The sequence below is a fragment of the Loa loa genome, assembly GCF_000183805.2.
Source record: "Loa loa unplaced genomic scaffold supercont3.330, whole genome shotgun sequence".
NCBI lineage: Eukaryota > Metazoa > Nematoda > Chromadorea > Rhabditida > Onchocercidae > Loa > Loa loa.
In genome coordinates, this window is record NW_018108510.1 from 43,270 (window position 1) to 56,944 (window position 13,675).

Here is a 13,675-nt window from a genome sequence, read left to right on the forward strand (position 1 = left end):
ACTTATGGGCTTGACAACATCGACTTAGATAAACCTGCAAGGAATCAACCATTAAAAATAATTCTCCAGCATTGTACTTTGCCAAGCTATCCAGACTTTATCCTCGTACTTTTTGCTATCAGTAATTAATAAGTCGCTTTAAAAATTCGCAGGTCTGGTATTTCAAATTGAAAATGATAAAGAACAGGGGGCACAAATGAGGTTGAAGATAAATAATTCATCATCATCATTACTAAAAGAGCAGTGGTTTAGTAAAATCCGATACTATACAAGTAAAGACAATGTGGAAGTTTCAGAAAACCGTAAATAATAGAAACGTCATTTCCGGGAACCACAGTGACGATCGTCTACTAATAATATCCCTGTCTGCTTAAAAATCATAGGCTCATTCTACAACAATTTCATAGCGGCGAATTTAAAACATGCAAAACTTCAAATCTCCACCTTTTCTGAATATACTCAGCTCCACTTATAAATCAGTTATATCAATCAGAAAAAGAAGCAATGTTACTGATTTTTTCCAATTTGAAGAAAAATTACTTGTAAAACATGTTCCGCTGGACTTTTATGAACTTTCAAAACTTCAGTAACCGAGAAGCCGTCGAGTAATACATATTCCAAACTTGCACGCATCTTCTGCAATTACTGACTTACAGATGAAAAAAATTCTGAAAATTTCAAAACTCCAAAACATTCACCACTTCCATTTATTGAAAAAAAAAGTAGATGAAAAAAATTATGAAGTGGGAAACTTGGAAGAGATTGTATGACATTTTTTGTGAGCAATATAAATATATGATCTGTAGAAAACTGGACACTAGAACATCGTACTTCTTGCGCTTCTTCAGATCGTCGATATTGTTGTTCGATAAGGTAAGCAATTAGTACTTTGTAGAAACTTTCCAAATTACTCATTATCGGTTTCATATGTAACATCATCACATATCAATCTTTGTGTTTTCTTCTGTCGAACTAGTCGACTCCATAGGAAGGCTTCGCTGAAACTCTTTCGGTAAAGGACAACAAAAATTTCTATCCACAAAAGCATGTTTCTCGAGAATTGGGATAACGTGAATTTAATACTATGAAAAAACAGCAAAAATCTATATTCACATCCATAACATCCTATTCCATCGTTAATGAGGTGCTACGATACTTTTCGAGACCCATAATCTGATAAACCACGAAATGTCATACTTTTCGATAAACTGACATTCCTTAAGGCCTTCAGTGAATGACATAATTCAACTCAGAAAAAGCATAAGTTAAAACCTTTTATAGCCATTTGGATAACAGCAAGAGTGCAGCTCTCATATCCCATTTATCAATGTAAGATAAACTAAGAAAACTATTCCTTCACTAAAATGCTACCCACATCCAGATTTGAAGAAATCAGAAATAATGACAGAATATAAGTATATAATACCAGCCTAAAATTGATGGTCTTTTGTAAATTTTTTGAAATCTAAGAAATACAAATAAAGCCGGTATAAAAATTTGAAACCCAAGTTTACTTTTTCGTCAGCTGCTCAAAATATGTATCGTTTGTTGATTTGACTGACAATATGTTAAAATCCTGGCCATTTTCAACGTTTGAGGATATAATTTCATTTGAATATGACGAAGCTGTGACCGGTTTTCCATTTACACCCTTCAAATATACAGATATAATACATAATAGGTAAATAAAAGCCGTATAGGTAAATATAATAGATAAATAAAAGCCGATTTTAAAGAGTTCGTCTTTTCTTATTTGAACAGAATTATGGATTAAAACTATAAAAATCCTTACGGATCAATAAATGAAAAATCAACCATAGGAGAAACTCCTATACAGAAACGAATGTTTGAGAAAAACCAGATATATACCATAATCATCATAACTCTCATATAGCACCTTCCCAGGTGATTCATTGCAGAATTTCCCCTTCCGTGATTCACTTTTTAGTACCAAATTACCACTGAGTGCATTTTCATCCTTGCTTACTTTTACAGTAATTTATAGTGACAATGGTCGAACTAATCTTTATGTACCCTTCGAACGAAAAAGGGAGAGGTCATTTTCTAACACCATTTCCCCTCTACCGTTCCATTTTTACAGTGCTGCTGCAAAACATATACTTGGAAGTAAAAAATTTGTTTAAAAAAAAAATAGAAAAGTAAAAGTAAATAAAAAAAAAAAAGAATTTCTCAAAAGTAAATCAACTTATATTTAGCAATGATATAAAAAAGCAAGCATAAAAACAGCGCATGAATCGACAGTCATGCTCAAAAAATAACACCCAAAATCAGAAAAGTCTTAAGAAATACAAAGGAAATATCCACAAAAAAAATAACCAGTGTCTCCGAGAATTTTCGAGGAAAAAAGAAACAGAAAGATCACAGTTTTCTCAGCACTGATGAGCACTTTTAATAGACGAACATAGGTACTCAACATTGTTGGCGCCAAACTATTCCTTTTACAAGCTTCACTAAGAGTTTTCGATTTACATAAAACTTCGAGAATTCCATTGCGCATTTTTTTACGATCACCGCGAGAACGATAAAGGTGCAAGACCTAAGAAAATTTTTCACCTCCAAGTTTAGAAATGAATTCGCAAAGTTGCAAGATTTCGTTATTTATGAAAATTTTGCCCTGTAATTTAAAAGAATGCAAAAATCACCTTGTCTATTTTAACAGCCAAATTTTTCGGCTTTCCGCTATAGTCTTTTCTGCTTAATTTTTTGTCCAGCTTTGTATCGGGAAGAATTTTGTTACGCCTCGAATCGAACGTGGCACTGAAAAAATCTCAAACATGTACATCAGTACTGAAATGGTTACAAAATATAAGGTAATGATTGGGAAACACAAAAGTCAAGTTTCTAATTTGAAATTTTGAATAAAATTTTAGGGTAGAAAACATAAGGACTAACAGCCATCAAATTCATTATCGCTAACATCACTGCCAGTTTCACTACGTAAAACAAAAGTACTCTTTATTGATGGTACTATTTTTTCAGGATTTGAAGCATTCATATTTCCAATTAGTCTCCTGCGACTAGATTGAATTCCAGTTGTACTTGGTTGGACATGGCTAGCTGGAAATTCAAGAGGTTGAATGCTTACAGGATTGATCCAATTATAACACAACATATGGGATTATATCCATTTTCATTTTTCTGATCTAAAACTCAACATTTATCTTTCTAAGCTTTATTAATAGAAAAGATCCCATGACAATGCATACTTCAAGTAGACAAGAAAAAAAAAGAAAACTCCAGCATCATCAAATTCGTTACTGCCACTATTAAGACCACTGACTGCGCTATTCAGCGAGTCAACAGTATGAGGGCTGTCATTGACGAAAGCAGGTATGCTTTCGTCAACAAGTTTCCCGTATCATATCGTTTTTCGTGTTTTGAAAAATCTTTTGCCATATTTGTTGGATGGACAGCAACGAAAGCTAAAATGTTACAGTAGTTCATATATATGAAGTAGAATAATTTATCAATTATTTCGAGATGTATTTCTAGTAACAATTACTGTTGCATATTTAGGCAGCACTGAGATGTAAAACAAATTCATTAATGAGGATTACTGCAGTCTTCACGAATTTTGTGGAACACTTAACTTTTCCCTTGCTTTATATTTTGAAATAACTATTGGAGAATTCAGAACACTTTGCACAATACTTGTTCGAAAACCCTTAGGTCCAGAAGTCATTACAAGCCTTACTTGTAAAGACTGTATCACCAGAAATGTCCTTCAGTGGAAGTTCGATGTTTGTAAATATTTCGTCGAAATGATTTTTTCCATCTGCATATTTCCTACTACCATTCGGTAATTCTGAGTCCAACTCCGTTGATGTTTCCTGAAACAAGTCTTGATTTAACCAAAGAGAATTTTGACTTGGAAGCTATTATTACCCGTGGTATTACGTCAATCCCGTTCAAAATTCTATATTATTCAAGATTTCATGAAGTGAAGTTCGTTATTTTTTAACGTCATGAAATAAAGTAACCCTGATATTAGATGATGTTGAATAGGGTGATTGTCCAAGCAGCACGCGAGCTTCCGTAATATACGGTTGAAATGCATCAACTGCTATCCCATATTTACTGGAAACTTCCGCGACTGGAACATCTTTCGTCAAAACCTTCAAAGATAAGAGATTAATATTTCGTCTAAATAAATTTCGCATTCAAAACAATTAAATAAATCAGCAAATTAATCAAAGAATGTTATGAATTTAAAATCCAACAGTCTTTGAAAATGGTCTATCATTGTAAGTACTGATTTATAGGTGTGACTTTGAAGCAGCTAAATGGCAATATAATTTTACAAACACACTAAATTCTGCCTACACGAAATAGGGGAGATAATTAATCTTGACAGCTAAATACTAGCACCAGTAATTTAGGTTTGTTGGATTTGCGATGATGGAGTACTTTGATCATTCAAGCATAATCACCTTTTTAGTCACTGTACCGCCTTTAATAAGGATGATACCAGGAAGAAAAGCCAGAAATTAAATCAAACTTCGGAAAGTGCATCGTAAAATTTTTGTTGTGCATCCAGGTTGTACGATGAAATTTTCATAAGATCTGAGATCACTACCTCAACTTCCTTCGAAATAGAACTACCGCGTAGAATACATTTATCAGCTGCTGTTTCTTCGTCCAAAGTTTTGTCTAAATCCAGCATCACAAATTAGAACAAAAGATAAGTACTTAGAATTTTATGGTGAAGCACTTTTGAAAAGAAGTGATTTAAAAGTATAACCACAATCTAAGCCTATGAAAACAATTAATTTCAAGATATAAAATAGTCGGAAATTTGCCCTAAATTGAAAATCCAAGTTATTGATGGTAAAGTAGTCAAAATTTTGCCAACTTTAATTAAATTGTGAAATGGAAACTGAGTTGAAATATGAAAAAAAGGTTTATACTAATTGGTGAGTTGGAAAAACTTTACAGTCAAATTTGGTTTAATATAAAGAGGATGATATTGATTTTAAATTCATTACAAATTTTGTCTCAATTCTAACATTTATTGAAAACACTGCACTAACCAGCTTATTGTGGCAAAAAGGTCCTTAGTGCAGCTCGTGCACGATGTACATAAGGATGCACAATTGATTTAGGAAATACCATGATAGTTGCTGCTCCACTAACATTATATTCGCCACGAATTACCCTAAATTTATTTCATACAAATTTACGAATGTCCTAGACCATTTGAAAATTCGAGTTATATCTTAATCCAACCTTAGGCATGTAATTCGTCAAGCGTTTCTTAAAGATTTCTTCTTTACTACTAATGAAAAGGACTAACATTGCGACAGCTTTACGGAACGTTTTCTTCCGCAAAGTTGGGTAATGCGATTCATTTACGCACTCTTCTATCTTATCCAAACATTCACAGTTTTGCAACTCAGATAATAAACATAGTACGTGACTCTCGTTTCCAACAACCTCCTCAAAATCAATTTCATCTGAAACTGCTCAGGAGTACTAGCAGAAATTAACGTCAGAAACTTCAGGTACGAAGGACCTGAACTTGATAAGATATGCAGAAGGTCAGATGACACCAGTGAAACTGAAAAATCAATCAGCTCAAAGAAGTTAAACGTAGTTAAAAACATACTTTTATGCAGCATTCTATCTGGAAAGTTCAAAAGCTGCTCAAGTCGATAAGTACTGGACTCTGCGAAAGCATGATCCAAACAGGTATCCTGCAAAAAAGTAAAATCAGGGAAATGACCTGTAACAAAATTCATTTTTCGAGAGTACGAAATTTTTTTTGAGTATAGAAAAACTAACAAGCAATGAGACCTGGCAACTTACATCAGTATACAGCGATTTGTCGAGTATTCCATTCATTATAGCCTCCACTGATTTTTTGGTATTCTCATCCAGAGAAGAATCCGATATCACAGATCTGATTATTGCCATCACTTCCTCCTTACTGTACTCCATTGTTATTCTGTCCGATTTGGCAGTAATACTTTTAGTAGGACCACTCTGCATTTTATGAAAATCTTTGAAAAAATATATAAAAAGGGAAAAGTTCGTTCATACAATGATGTTCCTAGGATTTGAAGAAATTATTTTAATATGAAAGTGGATGCTTTGTTAAAACTATTAATAGGACAAAACACTGAAAAGTCTTGGAAAAGTACTTGTGGTTGTTCAGTAAGCCAGCCTTGTAACTCACAGTCCTCTAGACTTTCATTTCCTGTTGTCAATGCTGGCGTTATTCGATGAACTTTTTTTGGCTTTCTTTTACTAGAACCCAGTTTCCGAGGTGCAAAATCTGAGGGTGGTAAACTTCCTGCAAATTCACAGCTCCAAAGCAGCCTTCACATTTAAAATAATATGTCAACACGAGGTAGCTGAATCAGCTGTCGTTATTTAAAGCCGTTTAATCAATTGAAGTTCATGGTGAACCGAAGGCTATTTCAGCAGTTAACTTGCGCCAATAGGTTTATTTGCATGATAACTTTTATATCACACATATTTCCGCAATTTTTTTAATCAATAACAATTCAACAAGTTCTGGGCTACCGTTAACCCAGGCGTCACTTTCCACCACTTTACCCACAACAGCATCCAACAACGAATCCAATCGCTTTGATTTTTTTGATTCCACTGGAGACACTTTTTCTTCTGCGAGCGCGCTGCGCATATCGGACGAAGTAAGGGTAAGCTAAAATGCGGTTTCAAAAATGTTGAAAGTAGAATGGATACAAAACTGTCATTACGATGGAGTTACGAAGCGATACAGCCTAAATTTTACACAATCTATCCAGATTTAAGATAAAAGTGTTCCTGGTTAAAAGTTTGCATTCTGCGTAAAATCAATCCATGAAACTTACAGACACGGGGATCTGAATCTGTTCAGGCAGTGCATCGTCATTATCACTCATTATTTTTGCCATTCGAGCTCGTGAACGATGGAAATAAGTTTGCAAAGTTGTAAATGGCACCTGAAAAGTCTCGAAATCACTTTGATCTTGAAACTAATCTGATGAAACTTTTCAAGTTTCTTATTTTGTGTACTCCTAAATGTTCTTTTGCCATATAATGTTTGGCAGGCAAAATAATTATCAAAATAAAATTCAGCTAAACAAACTTGTACAAAAAGGTAATATGGATTCCTTTTTATTACCACACTTAGAAACAAATTAGACTAAAATATGGATAGGTAGTTGAAAAATTCAGATTGAAAGAAAAAAGAAATAAAGAGGTAGAATCGCACTTTATGGATCAAACCTAACGTTCACTTTCAAATCTGACATAATTTCCAATGATGATACCAAATCTTCTCAGAGTTTCAAGATTTTAGTGATTTAGAATGGCATAATAATTAGCCTTATGTGTAGTAGCAGCCGCTTTCATCGTTTTTTGTCCACTTAACGCTTCAAAAACAGCATTCCCGAGTCTTCCATGTTTGAATGGATCATCGTAATGACAGTGCGCGACTGACGCGTGTACTGTTTTCAGCAGTTCTTAATTTTCCCTTATTAACTATTTCAACATTGAAGGTAGGGGTGATGACAAATGAGAGGAGCAGGGGCGAGGGAAGGAAAATAGAGGGATGAAACAAAGCATTCCGTAGATATTTTTATTGTTTCTGAAGCAAATTCCAAGCGAGATATATGCAAAATAATTATTAATAAGCTACAGAATAATGCAGAAAAAACTTTGTGATCCCAATTTCCAACTCACAGATTTCGACTTGTTTAAAAGGCGTAACACCTGGAGTTCTACGACATCTTTTTGGAACTCCTCCGATTTCTGGTTCTTCATTTAATCGTTTCGTTGCGCTAAATAACAATGAGCATTCGATATTTTCTGCGGTGAGGACAATAGCTCCAATTAAAACAATACAAACAACAAAAAAGCATGCAAGAATAACTAAAACTGACAACCTTGAAGCTTCATCATAAGTTTAAGTTGTTTTACCTCTCTTTCTTCTTTCTTGGTATGAGGAATCAAAGCAAGACAAAATTCTATGTTCATATCAATAATAAAGTCATAAATTCAAAACTGTTCCTTCAATTAACCGCGGTCTATGAATTAATCATGTTCTAAGCTGAAAAAGTTGTAGAAAATCAAAACTGAATATAGTTTATTTCTAGATTGGAAACCAAGTTCGAGTTCTTAGAAAAACATAAATTTACCTTTCCGAAAACATTGACTTTGCTTAATCTGTAATCGAAATCTATATTTTGATGAGGCACAAGACGAACTGAAACTCAAAAATCCGATTAACGTTCCAAATTTCCAGAAAAAAAAATCGAAGCAGGAATCGTTAGCTGATGCTAACATTTGCAACATAAAGTACACAAGAGTCTATCGACTTCCTAAATTGATTAGAAAATCGAGCTTGTAGTAATGAAAAGCTGGAAAAAAGCTTTGAATGAATATAAGGATAATACCTAGGTTTAATATGTTAAAAACTAAATTTTTGATTAAAAGATCCTGAAGTTTAGGTATAGTCAAAAGTGGAAGTTTATCGAGATCAGTTCAATTGATGGGATCAGTTGCTCAAGAGACCTATGTAAATTACTAGATAGCTAGGATATTCATGCAGGTTTGCGGTGGAATTTTTCAAACCTTGAAGCGAAGCATAAACCTGCAAGCAAATTTCTTACGGCAATCCTGATTCTACTAACGTCTGCTTCGTCTCTGTACCCTTATTCGTCACTACAGTATCTGCAACACATCCACAGTTGAAAACGCAAAAAAAAAACTTGCAACATCAGAATCCAAGAAGTAATCGCAGAACTATAAAACATCTGCAGCTGACTGTACAGGGAAGAAGAGCAACCAGTGAGCTAGAAAAAATCGATAACATCAAGGATCCAGGAGTGTATCGTAAGAACTCCTGGGCGATGCAAAGACTGGTTGCATATGTAAGAGTTTATCGCATTCAGCCAGCTCCTACTTATTCTCATCGTTATTCTTAGTTATGACAACTTGAAAAGAGGAAACCATTTAAAATCATCAGAATCGGAAGCAGGATAAATTGGGAAGGAAGTAAAATTCTTGAAATACAAATCTTCACCATTCAAACTGTTAAATAATAGGAAGTGGAAAATTTTTGAAAAGCAAAAACATAACTAAAGCAGAAGTTAAAGGATGGCGGAAAAATTGAAATGTTGCAATCCGGATGTATGTAAGCAGCTATTAGAGGAGAATGTACCAGATAAGAAGTACATAACTTGCTCAGTAGAAATAAAAACAATAGATGAAGTGGACAAATGTACCCATTTGACATGATTCAAAAACACAGAAGAAAAGATATCGATATTTCCGCTTTTTCCTCTTTTGGAACTACACATTTCCTGACTGGAAATGTTATAGAATTAGCAGTTTCGACTATAGGCATAATTTTAAGAATGTGTCGCGTACTTGCAATTGAAAGATGTATGAGTTCAGAACAAAGCACTTCAAATTTTCATTTTTCATTTCATAATTTTCAATTCTGCTACTGATAAGGGAACAAGCATTCATATCCACATTTCTAGGAAACAAACTCTTGAACGACAAGTACATGTAGAAGTGCCGTCTCAGATAACAACTTTTGCCAACATCTACTTTAATCGTAATGCTGGCAGGGTCAAAGGATTTGCGGAAAAATGTTAGTAACTTAGGACAATTAATGTTGAGAGTAATTCTTCTACTCTGTGCTTCAGGAAATAATAAGGAGAGCCAAGAGTTCTAGTTTCATTTTTCTTAAACGGGCAGGTTTACGCCTTTTTCCACAACTTTTATATATTTATAGAAATTAAACTTAATTAAAGTCAGTAGCTTTAAAAAATCCGATATTCACAAGTTTCACAAACACAAATATTTGCAATCTCAAAAAGATCATATTTGGCGAATGCACTGTTTCTTTAGTTTCGTTTATTCTTTTTTTTTACCAGATGGCTTCCTTCTCCAAACCACGACACTGATTTTAATGCTTCCTTGTCAAAATTTTCAGGTCTGCAATCGCCATGGTCCCTTACTATGCATAGCCGGCATTTTCCGCAATCGCGAGCCTTACCCATCGCTCGTTTTTGATATCCGATCCATTTCATTACCACCTGCTTATACATGCCTATTTCCGCTGTTTTTTTGACCCCGATTTTATTTTCAACAAAAAGCAGTAGCAGCTTTATAAATTCTCTTTTTGTTGAATTTTTGAATATCCTACTCAATTTACTGTTCTACCTTCCTTCATGTTCTCCATATCAGCATTATTATTTAATAATAATAATGATAATAATAACAATAATAATATGTTTCGAGATTTCCTGTGTTTCAGTAATACTTTCGCCGTGCAACTGTTAATTTTTCAGGATCACTATTACTTCTTTCACACCTTGACTCAGTTTATTCTCTTTCATTTATTCGACAATTTTTTTACGAGTTCTCCTATGTCTTATTTGTTTACAATGGATTGTGAGGGACAGTGAAGGATAAATAGTATCAGAAGTTGGTCGTTCTGATGCTACTTTCTAGTTCTTGTTTTAAAAACTAACCGTCAGCTCAAATGTCTAAGTGGCCTTTTCATACTGTTTACTTATCATTTCACTTTTGCTGCATCTATGAAAATGTTGTAGTCGACCAAATGAGTGCTGTTTAAAGAAAGGCGCACTTTGTCCATTCTACTCTTTGATTTCATCCCAGTATCTCGAAAACACACGCCTAACTCTGTGTATGTGTGCGTGTTTTTTTAAATTCTATAACCGTTTCGAAAGAATAAAAAACGTTTGCAATTCGCAAAGCTACTGAATATAATATATACGAAAACCATGCAAGTATAAAAGATGTTATTGAATTTTCACTTTAAGCAAATGCCAGCAAAAGTTCGTTCTGCAGTTGGGGCCTACAGCGCATTGAACGACAACAATCAGGGGAGTTCACGAAATGATGCTCAAATTGGCCTAGGAATTGCTATCAAAGAAATCGGCATTTTTGATGGTATACTATCAGATAAAAAAAAACCTCATACTGTCAAATTAAACTTCATTTTTTTTCTGGTAAAACACTTCGTTTTTTTTTGCAAAACAATGGTATTCGAATAAAAATATTATTATCGTATAAAATTGAATGACCACTGCTTTCTAAACCTTTTCAGGAACTAGACATGTGTAACTTTCAGTTATAGTTAAATTGCAACAATTTCGCTATCTGTGTTCGACCCGAATTTTTACACTTTCCAGACGAAGAAATTCGGTCAGCAGATCAATCAACTCGTCCAGTTCCGTGTCCGAAGGAACCATTTAAAATGCCAGCGTACGTTGGCTACGCTGAAGTAATCAGCATTGGTAAACAACTAAACAACGTTCAGTTCATTAATTCCGTTTTTATTTTTACTATTTGTTTTTTTTTTTATTTTGTTTCGAAAAAATATAATAGAATAAATTACTGGATGCAGCGAGAAGTTTGCTGGAAATTATGGAACTTTATGAATTTTTCTATCATACTATCGAGTAAACAGCAAATCAATCCTGATCAAGGAAAGCAGTTCAAAACAAAAATCAAGCATCAGTAAAACTGTTGAATTTGATAGAGAAGAGATATAACGCTGAGGATCCTCATGATTTGATAGTTATGTTCATCATGTATAGCCTATCTTTCAGATTTTCAATTCAAAGGGATGCCATTGTTTTCTTATGAAGCGTAAGTGTAATACGATCTTTTAAACTCGTGATATATATTTGGGTGTTCTGTGATGTTCATTACAAAGTGCCGATAACAAGTAGGGAAAACTTGATCCTTGACCTTCCTTCATCAAAATCGCCTTCTTCTTCCTATTATTTTACTTGGAAGCTTCGTTTTTTTTGTAGCATATTTGAAAAGTTGAAGTTATCAAATATACGACAATAAAGTGCAAAATCGTACAGTTCGAAAATGGAGAAAAATGTATTTTCTCTCTTTTCATTGGAAAATCAAAAATGTAAATCAGGAAGGAGATAGTCTATCGCAAACCACTTTGATGATTCTACTTCATTTACATGAAATCATATATCCAGAATTCAACCGGATCACACCACAGTTGAGGTTGACAAAAAACGGCCTTTATAGTGACTAGATAATGCACAACAAATTTCTTTATACCCATAGTGGAGGATAAAAGATTCAGACAAGACCTATCGCAAAACGAATTTCATGTAAGTTTAGGATTTCCGAAAAGGACAGTACTTGAATTCTGCTGAGTTTTTAAGTTAATACTTGAAAGCCTGCTGAAAAAATTAGTGTAGAGTGCATTATTAGGTGAGAAATTTCCAGTAATTATGGTTTATAGTAACGAACAGAAGGTGAAAAACATTCTTTACCTACGGCAGAAGAATTTCTCAAGAATTGGACTCGAAATACCATTGTGGTAAAGCGGATACGAACGATAATCTAATAGCACTTCCCGGAAAATGCATTTCCGTATGTTGATTTGCCAGTCAGCATCTGTTTCATTTGATATGCTTTTTTCGTTTCAATTTTTTTTAATGTCAAACTATTTAATCTTACATTTCCAAATAACAAATATCGTTTTTGAATTCTTTCCTGCATTAAGTTCTTCGTAAATTTTTTGGAAATATTGCAGATAAATGACCCGTAAGTTACACATCAGAGTGTTGCCTGCTCTAGTCGATCAAAGTAAATAAATACCACGTTAAAATTGATATTGCTGATTTTTGTACAGGTCGAGAAACCTATGACTAATATCGAAATGCATAGCAAATGCAAAATGATTTGAGTAATTAAATGTACTTTTTACTTTATTAGCAAATATATTTTGGAGATCTAAGTATTTTCCTACTTTTCGCGCAAAATACAATAATTATCATAAAGTATCGTTGGTCCAACAATAGAAAAAACGAAGGCTGCCTTCTTTGCTATATTTGATGGATGTGCAGGAAGCGGCACTGCAATCATGACTGCAAATTGTCGTCATGAACATATACGGATTTGTTAGCTTGCATATTTTGAAAAGTTCCAAAAATGCATCACTTTTTTCAACATCCAAGTCAGCTTTATTTCATTTGTTATTATTAAAATGAAGTTCATCATAATGAACTTACAGAACACTTTTTTTTCAGTTTCTAAGATTTCATTTTTTCAGAATCGATTGTGCCAAATATGGAGGCAATAGTCTATTTGAACAGACAGCATTTTTTGGATGTTCAATTTAATGCTCGTCCTCCTATGTTTTACTGAGTGCAAGTAGTTTGTCTTATTTAAATCGTAATATTTCATCGGATAGTTTTATTGTTAGTGCTATCGCAATTACATTTATCGATGTGGTGTGCAAATTTTAGAGTTCTTAAAAATATTTTTAAATAGAACGTATCGTTCAGTCCTCATAATTCACATTTTAGTTTAGTCTGTTGGAGAGAAAAGAAACCATAATAGATAGGTTTTCGTTTTACAGGATGATCAGATAGCGGAAGAAAAGCAATTATGGGGATTACTTAATGGTTGCATAGCGATTGCAGCATTATTTTTCCTTGGTAAATTATATGTTGCAAATACGGTGACTGTCAAGCGCTATTAGTAAGAACAAATGAAACTTAACAACTGAGTCACGACTTCACCCCAAAAACGGAGCATAAACGGTTACAGTTCCTAGTTAGTTTTTCTAGATCGGAAGTTTTGGTTATCAAAGGCAGCTACACTTCTAACGTCAAAAAAAAAAAAAAAA

The 13,675-nt window shown here is 33.8% G+C and overlaps 4 protein-coding genes across 4 annotated transcripts; 2 read left to right on the forward strand and 2 right to left on the reverse strand.

Moving 5' to 3' along the window:
- Positions 1-907: 907 nt before the first annotated feature.
- LOAG_18481 (hypothetical protein) lies at positions 908-4,684 on the reverse strand (the record flags this gene model as incomplete). Its single annotated transcript, XM_020451142.1, has 7 exons — positions 908-998; positions 1,515-1,651; positions 2,664-2,778; positions 3,323-3,443; positions 3,716-3,851; positions 4,002-4,136; positions 4,520-4,684. 7 exons carry the CDS (start codon positions 4,682-4,684, stop codon positions 908-910), a joined length of 900 nt encoding a protein of 299 aa, XP_020305099.1.
- Positions 4,685-5,055: 371 nt separating this feature from the next.
- On the reverse strand, positions 5,056-7,280 carry LOAG_07934 (hypothetical protein; the record flags this gene model as incomplete). Its single annotated transcript, XM_003143466.1, has 8 exons — positions 5,056-5,176; positions 5,315-5,474; positions 5,627-5,714; positions 5,827-6,003; positions 6,162-6,313; positions 6,547-6,688; positions 6,858-6,968; positions 7,260-7,280. The coding sequence occupies 8 exons, from the start codon at positions 7,278-7,280 to the stop codon at positions 5,056-5,058; spliced, it is 972 nt and encodes a 323-aa protein (XP_003143514.1).
- A 1,846-nt stretch (positions 7,281-9,126) lies between these two features.
- On the forward strand, positions 9,127-10,053 carry LOAG_07935 (hypothetical protein; the record flags this gene model as incomplete). The annotated part of the gene is made up of 3 exons (XM_003143467.1): positions 9,127-9,200; positions 9,516-9,628; positions 9,974-10,053. The coding sequence occupies 3 exons, from the start codon at positions 9,127-9,129 to the stop codon at positions 10,051-10,053; spliced, it is 267 nt and encodes an 88-aa protein (XP_003143515.1).
- A 776-nt stretch (positions 10,054-10,829) lies between these two features.
- On the forward strand, positions 10,830-11,662 carry LOAG_07936 (hypothetical protein; the record flags this gene model as incomplete). The annotated part of the gene is made up of 3 exons (XM_020447573.1): positions 10,830-10,956; positions 11,199-11,303; positions 11,619-11,662. The coding sequence occupies 3 exons, from the start codon at positions 10,830-10,832 to the stop codon at positions 11,660-11,662; spliced, it is 276 nt and encodes a 91-aa protein (XP_020302210.1).
- Positions 11,663-13,675: the final 2,013 nt, after the last annotated feature.